General features: G+C 42.3%; 1 protein-coding gene across 1 annotated transcript; it reads right to left on the reverse strand.

Annotated features, from left to right (window-relative positions):
• Positions 1 to 3,038: 3,038 nt before the first annotated feature.
• On the reverse strand, positions 3,039 to 10,221 carry LOC142570343 (uncharacterized). Its single transcript, XM_075678731.1, has 2 exons — positions 10,086 to 10,221; positions 3,039 to 3,325 (listed from the first exon to the last, which is right to left on the reverse strand). The coding sequence occupies exons 1-2, from the start codon at positions 10,165 to 10,167 to the stop codon at positions 3,039 to 3,041; spliced, it is 369 nt and encodes a 122-aa protein (XP_075534846.1). The 5' UTR covers positions 10,168 to 10,221.
• Positions 10,222 to 10,553: the final 332 nt, after the last annotated feature.

The raw sequence follows: 10,553 nt of genomic DNA on the forward strand, positions 1-10,553 counted from the left end.
AGTAAAGGCGAATACAAACAGGAAAAGAGGGAGAGAGGGAGCACAGAGTGCGTGTGTACCGGAAAATGTATGCGGTGAGCTCTATGCGCTTCGCGTTCTTCTCAGGAGTGCAATAAAGTGCAAAACTTACCGAGTTTGGGCGCTATAACGTAAAACTATTCCGAAATTTTCTACTCCAACTCTGAAATGAGCCCTCCGCGATTAGTCGAAAGCTTTCTTGGACCACCCCCACTTCGCCTGTCTGTCACGCGACGTCACGAAACGCGATAGCTCCCCATCTGATATGACGTGTACACACTTATTATGCATGATGGGTTAGAAAAAAAGAAAAATAGTTATTTCTGATTTGACGCCTTTTCGCCATCAGCTCTCCGCTATTGGTCAAAAGTTTTCGGGCTACACCCACTTCACCTACTTGTCACGCGACGTCACCAAACTACGAAAACTCACCACGTCAAAGTGGCGTGTACGCGTTAAACATGCATTATTATGCCGAACAAAACTGAATTTTTTTCTGAATAGCCGCAGGCTGTCCCGTTCCGAAAGGAATAAAAGATGGCTGCAGCCGATGGCTGAGGCACTGGCTGTTCGCACCTGTAGGAAGGCATTTGTATATTTGCATACAATAAAGCTTTTTGCATGGCTGTGTGACATATTAAAGCACTATCGGCATAATTACAGCCTCGTTCTGCCAACTCTTCTTTGGTGAAGATCCGTTTTAGCGGCATTCTTAACCTTCCATTGCATGCCAACGTGATTTTCGACCAGCCACCGCAAGTTAAGCAAGGGAAAGCGGCCGAATTACAGACGCTGGCACTACACTCTTCATCCGGTTATCAATTTTCAGTACACTGACTCGGCCCCATCGAATCCTTTTCCACTTGACGGTGCTCCTGGCCTCTTGTCAGCCATTTAGATAAGGCAAGCCATTCAGTGTAGGCAATGTTATTCGTTTTTAAAGTAAACAAAAATGACCTCTTATAAACGAGGAGAGCGTTTGATTGGGCTGTTCATGCAACCCTGTGGGTCACCGCCCAATGCTTGCGTTGGCGGTCACGTAAATTTGGCGTCAGCACACTGGATTAAAAACATATTGGAATAGTTTTACGTTAAAGGGCCTTTGGTTGATCTTCATGGTGCAAACAGGGCGAAAAGTAACAACAACCAGGTCATATGTATTTCTCTGTCTTATGTTGCCGTTATTCTTTCGCTGCTTTTACCATGGTATAAGGAGTGCCTTATCGTCAATGTGGTTTGCATGCTTGATTTGTGCTTGTCCTTTTGAATGCTGTGATACATGTTGTATGGATAATAGCCAAGAATATATGCACTTTTCGCTTCAGTCGCTGAAGGTTTTTTTTTTCTGCTTCTTTTCGGTGCGCACGACGCCCTTATAAATCCCGGCCAACCAGAGGCTAACGGTTTCGCTCTAAAGCTCACCTGCGCCCCAGCTGCCTGAGCACGGCACATCGTGAAGGAAACGTTCTGCTAGTGTGCTTCTACACTTGGCCTCGGTGAGCACAACTGGAAGGTGCTACCGGGGCCGGTGCATCTCTGCCGTACACCTCTGTCAGGTGAGACAGCGGCAAAGTTTTTTTGTTCTATAGATACTCGACATGCGCACTGATATAGCAGGCGTGGTGGGAATGCGCAAGTATTACCAAGGTGGTAATTATTTTTATGGTAAACGGCATCTTTGTGCAGCATAGCATTACCGTGTGCAAATGTGTAGTATGAAACTTCAAGGGAAATGTGGACTCCTTCCGACCGCAACCACGTCCCCCACATGTTTCAGGAGGGAGGTTTAGCTCGGGCTCAGACTCAATGCTGCCTATTCAAATACAACTAAATCACAGAAACGTTTTCCTGAGAGAAGCACTAGGATTATTTTAATGAAATTTGCTGCAATTCAGAGATAAAATTAAATTCTAGTGACAATTCCAAACAAGATTTTCAGTTGAGGCCTAAATTCCCTACTAAGCGTTTTCAGAAATAGTTGTGTTTGAAAGATATAGAAGCAACGAAGTTTACAAATTCATATCTTTGCACCAAAAACTCCAAATCAGATGACTTTGATATATCAATTTACATTTTAGGTGAATTTTTTGCATTGTTTAAAAGGGTATTGCAAAGTTCTACTCATCTACTTGTGGTCCACGTAAGAGCCAGACATTATGCATCACTTTTGTCATCTTCAAATGTGCTATTACGCGATAGTCTCAAAATTGTAATATTTTTGTTTGTTATTGAGTTACAGATTTCTAAACTTGATAGTAGTTTTCCGGGAGTTGGCCATGTGAGGCAATGACTAAGCTCAACCCTCTCGGAGGTTATGAAATATGGCGCACAACAACGCCTCAAGAAAACACATCTCCCTGCGTGCGCTGTGTACTACGCAAACAAACAGCGCTGGTGCACGTAAGGTAACGTTGAACGTTTAACGACTAAACTTTGAAGAAATTAAGCTTTAGCCGTCTACATCAGCGCTAATTATTGTCAATAAAAGCACCCTGCATGGAAAGCTTCGATCACATCGATTCACCCAGTGCGTTGGATCTGCATAATTTTTATCAAGCTTGCTGTATTATTTATTTTTCTTGTTTGAGTTATCTCGTTCTAGTACTTTTGTCCCGTGGTTCACCACCACGCCTGAAAAGAAGGGCTCCTACCAAGGGTACCAAAGCAACCCGATGCGTGGTCCAGGGGCAGAGGGGTGGGTGCCTTAGGTAGATGCCGCTGTAGCGGTTAAAGAGCAACCTAAAATGACATGTTGCGTTGTTGATGCGCGCACCATATTCCATTTTGAATGCCACTTCAGCTTTGCTTTAGGAATCCGCGTTGGCGTAACCTAATCCTTTTCTATCACACTTTATTTTGTTCTTAGCTCTATAAAGAACACGCGGCATATCGTGAGTGCACGAGAATAGCTGCAGGGATTAGCATCCGCAAGTTGCATTTATTTGGCATTGTCTACACGTTTGTGGTAGAGGCCAGGGCGAAGGTTATTGAACTTCTCTGGCGGAAGCGTCCCACTTCCATTAGAGTTGTCGAGCTCTATTGTGCATGTCTTCCAGCTCCTGTTTAAGTTTCATTGCGACTCTTGTTAGTTCAAAAATGTCTGCTTGGTTACTATACAGCTGTTCACTAGATGGTGTAAGGTCGTATTCTGGGAAGCCCGGGTTAGAGCCGATGTCTTCATACGCGGCCCTGGAGGCGGCACTGTCATCCCTGGTAGCGTCTTCGGACTTTGTAGGCCAGCGTGGACTTCCAGTATAAGGGTCAATTGCTTCTACAGGCACCTCAGCAGGACTTTCATGCATGGAACCTGTAACAATTGAGTTTTTATATATTAAGTTTATGTACACTAAAGGTGCTTTTCACGATCGATATTTTTCTTTGCATTTTGTCTGTGGTTGAAAACAAATAAACAAGGCAATCGATAGAGCTTACGCTAATTAGTTGTGTTACTGCACTGGCAAGAAGGAAACTATCTTCTATAAATGGCTCGCTTAAATTCACCCCAACGGAGCCATTCAAAATTATTTACCTATGAATATTGAGAATAATCATCCATGGTCGCCGTCATACCTTCTTAAGCAGCCTTATAAGCTTGTTTGCCTCTATGCTATGAGCGGATGCAGAAATGCTCGAAGTGAGGTGCTATCTTGGAAATTCATCTTCCAGAAACTAGTATGGTTTGCCTTGTGCCGGCAGCCAATAAGAAGGCTGCGTAAAAAAAATGTCTGCCTCTTTGTCCTGAGCCGTGAGGTAGCCTTATAGGCTTATCGCCAACTCGAGAAAACATATTCTCTTCGGTCATATTAAACTACCCGCTAACAAAAATTGGCTCTCATATGTTCGTCAGCACAGCACATCGCTACTCTGCTACACCAGCCCAGGTTACGTTCGGTGGTCCAGATTAAGGCACAGACAGAGCGACAACACGCCAGTGCACCAGAAGGAGGGAAATAAACTAGGAAGGTACGTTACGCAACGTAGCCATTCCTTCGCAATATGACTATTTGTGAAGTCCTCTCCCTCACTTTTGCTTTCTCCTCAAGTCGGCCCAACAGGTGACCTTGTGTTCAGCGCACTCGCACCAGTGTGTTTCGTTCACAGTAGCTTTTATTCGATGCGCTCATGTCGGAGTGCTTGACTAATGACTCTGTGCACACGTTCTCCAAATAAATTTGCGCAACCCTGGCCGCTTCTTGTAACGTAAACACATAATCGCAACGTGCGAGTGCTGCAGGGACGCACTGCTGTCGCATCTGTGGTTTATTTGCAATGTAAGTAAAAAAGTAATTTTAACCGAATCATTATTAATTTAATATTGACAATGTGCAAATAAGGCTCTTACGGCGAAATCTTAAATGAATGGCTACCTGCTTTCCATACCCACAAAGAAACGTACGACGCACTATGAACAAAATTTTAACTTTAACTTTTGCTATTATTCCCTTTTTAAATGTTGCTCAAATCAAGTATCCTTCATGTGGGTAGGTCTCACAATGGCTATATCTAGAAAAACAATTGTATGCAACTATATCTTCTACCTTTTATTGATGAATAACTAAATTGTGTTCTTGAACTCCACAAGTGCCAAATATTTTATCCACAGGACTGTGCTTGTGTGCTTCGCATCTTGACTGCTCGGAATTACAGTGCAAGCATTCCTATGACATAGATTTAAAATAGTGCTATTGTGATATGTTCGATGCGTCATATATTCTGTGTTACGCTTGTACAAGCTCTCTAAATGATAAAAAGAAGTAACGCTGGCAAGCGTCGAAAGTACTTTTAAAAATTACTATATTACTTATTTGAGCAAACAAATTTCGGTTCCGCAACCCAGGCGCAGGATGCGTCTTGAAGTGACGATACACTATCGTTCCACTGTTCCTGCGATCTCGGCGCCTGTCACATGCAAGCTCAGACAGAAGTAGTGCGCACATGCTCTTGTACATTTTTTGCGCGAAAGAGCACCACAGCTCCTCGCACTACAATGTCAACAAATTTTGCTGTATTATGATATCACGATAATGTAGATAAAGGCAAGTCCGGCATTTTGAGGAGTACTTTGGCATGGAATTAAGATGTTTCTTGTCTCGAAAAATTCAGACTTAGTAAATGTCACTTTTTGAGTACGAGAAGCGTGTGATAGTTTTTACACAATATTAAAATACGTGTCAGGGCTCGTTTATAGGAGAATACGCTACCATTTTCCCATAACAGGTCATTACATGGTAGTATATGATATTTGCGCGAACATTTCTCCTGAAGTAGACTTGCTGGTCATTGTTCAGTTGACCATGTTCTTTCCTTTTTCTCCTTTTTGTAAGATCCTTTTTGTAACAGGCAGTTCTGCTATTATACAGAGAAGTCTTGTCCCTAAAGGCAGGAAAATATATTGTTATTACACCATATAATATGTTTATTGAAATACTTAAACTGAGATGTACGATTGCTCTGTAGATGAACTGAAAGCATTAACTTCCTCTATGTAACTTCCAGTAACTAACCAGAGAAATGTTGAATATTAAAAAAAATCTAATTTTAGAAACGTAGCAAGAGCTAGTGCAACGTTTGCAATCAGTGTAGGTGGGCAAAGGGCCCTTTGTATGCCAGCGTATCCACAAATACATCGTTCCCGAGAACTTCACACGTCTTATGTAAAAAATGATATTAATTTTGAAATTAATGCATGGGAGCATTCAAGCATAGACGTGTAATAGGTTTCTACAGCCAGCGAAAGGAACAGAACACGAAGAAAATACGTATACTGTACAAGCTATCCAACATGTAAATATGCGCAAAAATTTAACATCAGCAAGAGATAAGCAATACACAAACACAGGGTTAACCCGAATGCTGGCCGGAGAAGCTGAAAGAGCCTGTGGCTGTTATGAAGTGATAGCTTTCCAAATTGAGACTAGTTTCACCTCGTTATCTTGGCCATCTGTACCACTAAAAATTTATGTTCACGCCGGCCCATGATCGCCGTCTCAACATGCATGTGTTGAATGTCGACCAGCTTTGGTGCTTGTCGTGCCTCCGCCTATAGCGTTGAATGGACGTTTAAAACGAAAACTTTCTTTGGTTCTTTCACCTGTTATCGTGATGGTCGGAATTTTTCCCCGCTTGTCAGAAAGCGCTGATGCAACGTGTGGTGTGCTCTCGCCAAAAATGCCGTCTCTTTGAGATGCACACACCAGCAGGCGAGAACGTTGGGGCGAATAAAGGTTTATATAGTGTTGGTGGAGAGGATAGCCATGCTGTCCTGCCCCTTCCCTCTGGCCATGTGGAGGTTGCGAAAAAAATTCTTTTTTCATGTACTTTATATATAGTTTATTTGCGCGTACACTCAATATATATATATATATATATATATATATATATATATATATATATATATATGTAGCACTCAGGTTCTAGGTCCTGTGTATTTCTTTTTCCTATGTTGCCGTTATTCTTGCGCTGCTTTTACCATGGTATAAGGAGTTCCCTATCGACAATCCAGTTTGCCTGCTTGTCTTGTGCTTGTTCTTTATAAAAACGAATGCTGTGATGCAATGTTGTATGGGTGATATCAAATATTGTACGCAATTTCGCTTCATTCGCTGAAGCTTTTTCTTCTTCTACTTTTTTTCGTTGCGGACGACCCCTCCGAAAATCCCGACTAATTAGAGACTAACAGTTCCCCTCTAAAGCTCACCGTTGACTAAGGTGCCAGAGCAAGGCACATCGTTGAAGGAAACCTTTTGCTAGTGTGCTTGTACATTTGACTTCGGCGAGCACAACTGAAAGATGTTACCACGGCCGGTGCACTTCTGCCGTACACCCGTGTCATGTGAAACAGCGGCCAAGTTATTTGCTCTATACCTACTCGACATGTGCACTCATATGGGAGGCGTGGTGGGAACGCGCAAGTACTACCGAGGATAAAGTATGGTTATGGTAAATGGCATCTTTGGGCTAGCATAACATTACCGTGTCCAAATGTGAATTATTAAATCGCAAGGGAAACATGAATGCCTTCCAACCGCAGTCAAGTCCCCCACACATTTCAAGAGGAAGCTTTTGCTCGGGTTCTGCTTCAATGCCTCGTATTCAAATGCATCTAAAACACAGAAACGTTTTTCTGAGAGAACCACAGGGGTGATTTTAATGAAAGTTGTTGCATTTTAGAGATAAAGTTAAATTCTAGCGATTGTTGGACGCAAGGATCTGAGTTGAAGCCAAGATTTTTTAAAAGGTGTTTTCAGAAATTGTTAAGTTTGAAAAATATACAAGCAACAACATTCACAAGTTCGTAGCTTTGCAACAAAAACAAATAAAGCGTTTTTGTAAACTGGATTTGTTGGAACATTCAAACCGGATAAATTTGGTATATCAATTTATATATTAGGCGAATGTCTTACATAGGTTACATGGGTATTGCAAAATCCTCTTCACATATTTGAGGTGCACGTAAGAGCCAAATATTATGCGTCAGTTTTGCCAGCTTCAAATGTACTATTCCAAGAAATTTACAAAATCGTGATATTCTTGTTCGTTGTTGAGTTACAGAGTTGTAAACTTGATAGTATTGTTTTCCGGAAATTGTCAATTTTCAACAGTCTCTCTGAAGAAACTGATGGCCTAAATAAAAATGTGTTATCCATGGTCGCTACATTTTTTACTTTTTCTTTTAAATGCAACACGTCTCATGAAATATAGTAGAGTGGTTGCGGAGGAAAACGGTTTCTCCTTACCAATATATCTATATAGGAGCCCCCGATATAACCCTTCCTTTTAAATCGTGTTCAAATGATATGTGCAAGCAGTGGACTTTTGGTGTTTGCGATAGCAGAGCCACGCTTCATTTTTTTTCGCTTCCTGCATTATTTCTTTTTCTTGTTTGAATTCTCTCGTTCTAGTACTTTTGTCCTGTGGTTCACCACCACGCCTGGCAACGAGGGCTTCTACCGAGGGCACCGAAGCGACCCATTGCGTAGTCCAGGAGAATGGGGGTGGGCGCCTTACATATATGCCGCTGTAGCGGTTGCAAACCAATCAATAATTACACGTAGTTGCGTTGTTAATGCGTCTTGCATGTTAAATACCACTTCAGCTTTCCTCTTTATTTGTTGTTATCTTTATTTGTTGTTACACTCTTTATTTTGTTGTTATCTCTATAAAGAACATCCGGAATATCCTGAGTGCATTATTGTAACTGTGAGGGTCAACATCCGCAAGTTGCATTTATTTGGCATTGTGTACATGTGTGCGGCGGAGCCCAGTACGAAGGTTATTCAATATCTCTGGCACAAGCTCTATTCATCCGTTCGACATATCGATCAACAGCCTTCCTCACACCCTTTATCATTTCTTCGCGCACTTTAGTCAATTGTCCTGGAAAGTCATTGAAGTCCGCAGAATGAATGTCTGGATAAGCGCTGTCCTCCCTAGCGGCGTCTTCGGGCTTTGTAGGCCAGCGCTGACTTTCATCCTCAGAGCTCCTTGCTTCTATAGGCGTCTCAGCAGGACTTTTATGCATGGAACCTCTGAGAATTGAGTTTTTATATCTTAGGTTTATGTACACTAAAGGTGCTTTTCACGATCGATATTTTTCTCGGCGTTGTTCTTTGTAGTTGCCAGCAAATAAGCAAGGTAATTGGTAGAGCTTACGCTAATTAGTTGTGATGGAGCAATGGCACGATAGAAGCTAGCATCGATAAATGGGCCGTTAAATTTACCCCATTGGTGCCACTCGACATTATTTGCCTACAAATTTTGCGGAAAAAATAATTCATTATCGCCATCTTATATTCATAAGGCACCTTACAGGCGCGCTTGCCTCTCTACCATGAGCGGATGCATATTGCTCAAGCAGAGCTACTTACTGGCCACGTGCTATCTTGGGAACTTATCTTCTAGAAACGAATTTGTTTGCTTTGCACAGTAAGTCAATAGCAAGTCTGCATAGAAAATGTCTGCGCCTTGACCCTGAACCGTGATACAGCCCTATATATAGTCTTATCGCTAACTTGAGCAAGCATACTCTCTTCTGTCATTAAATTGCCAGTAACGTAAAGTGGCTCGCGTCATTTGTTCTTTAGCACAGCACAGATCTTCTCCACTACACCGCCCTGACCGGCCCCTGCCCCGTTCGCTATCCCAGATTAAGGCATAGCTAGAGAATCAGCATGCCAGCGCTCATGGAAGAAGCAAATAAGCTAGGAGGGTATAACGTCATGCAGCCACCCCCTCGCAAGTCAAGAACTTGTGCAGTCATCCCTCTCGCTTTTCCTCTCTCGAATAGTTGTACCAATACGTGACCCTGCACTGAGCATACTCGGTCCAGTGCGTTTAGTCGCGGCAGCTTTTAATCGATGCGCTCTTGATCGGGTAGTTTGCTGATCACTCTGTGAACATGTTCTCCCGATGAATGTGTGCAACTTGAGTCGCTTCTTTTTACGTATACACTTCATTGCAACGTGCTGGAGCTGTACCCGCATGCCGCTGTCGCGCCTCTTGTATTTTTAAAATATAAATAAATAAGAAAAGTGTAAAGCCTAAAATCTAAAAATAATCCTCTCTCGACGAAGAGTTCAATCAATATCTAATTGCTTTTCTACGACCATGCAGAAACGCGGGAAAAGCTTTGCACAAAATGCCAATTTTCACTTTTGCTTTTGTCCTTCCAGACAATGTTGCTCAAGTCATGGAACCCTTGTATGGTTATGCCTCACGACGGCTATGTCGATAAAAACGAGAATATGCAAGAATATATGCTGAACTTGTTATGTACGAATAACTAAATCACCGTCTTAACATGTACAACAATGCCAAAGTATTTTGTCATAAGAATTGTTGCTTGGTGGTATGGTCCGAAAAGTCCTGTAACATGTATTTCAAAGAGTACTGTTATGGTATTTGGGGCGTGGCATTTCTTCCGTTTATTAAATGCCTCCGTTTATTAAATGCCGTCGGCCCTGCAAAAAGGAACGCTATATATGCATGTTTTATGAAATCACAAATGTACCGAACAAACAGTAGCATACAAAGTTCTATTTGAAAAAGAGATCTGAGAGTGTTCTCACCGCCGTCATGACCATAGGTTGATTGAACTGCCGTGAAGGATGACGCCAGGCTAAGGCAGAAGGTCACGGCGAAGACTAGCATGGTTCCAGCTGAGCTGACAGGCGGCACAAGTTTGCCTGGGTCGAAGTTGCTTCGAAAGCGTCTTCCGCTGCAAAATTCAGTGCTAGATACCAGCGCCTAGAGAGATTTTAAAGCCCTCATTCGTACATTTCCTTTATTTGTTTACTTTTATACCTGAAGACCTGTCAGTTAGTACCTGCGGCTGATGTGTGACAGTTAGAGTAGAATACTGCAAAGAATATTCAGAAAAGAGCCGGTTAGTTTCCTGCTCGTGTCTTTCTACTTTTTAGTATCCCCAGGATTGCCAGAAACCACATCCGGTAGAGCATTTGTGTACCCGCATTCCGGCCTAACCTAACTGACATGTGTAATTCCATGATTAAATAGAAGAAAGTCGAGATTGTTTT

This window comes from Dermacentor variabilis, chromosome 2 (genome assembly GCF_050947875.1).
Source record: "Dermacentor variabilis isolate Ectoservices chromosome 2, ASM5094787v1, whole genome shotgun sequence".
Taxonomy (NCBI): domain Eukaryota; kingdom Metazoa; phylum Arthropoda; class Arachnida; order Ixodida; family Ixodidae; genus Dermacentor; species Dermacentor variabilis.

Coding starts and splice junctions, on each gene's coding strand:
- LOC142570343 (XM_075678731.1), bottom strand. CDS start 10,167: ATGCTAGTCTTCGCCGTGACCTTCTGCCTTAGCCTGGCGTCATCCTTC. Junction 3,326..10,085: donor AACCTATGGTCATGACGGCG/GTGAGAACACTC, acceptor CAATTGTTACAG/GTTCCATGCATGAAAGTCCT.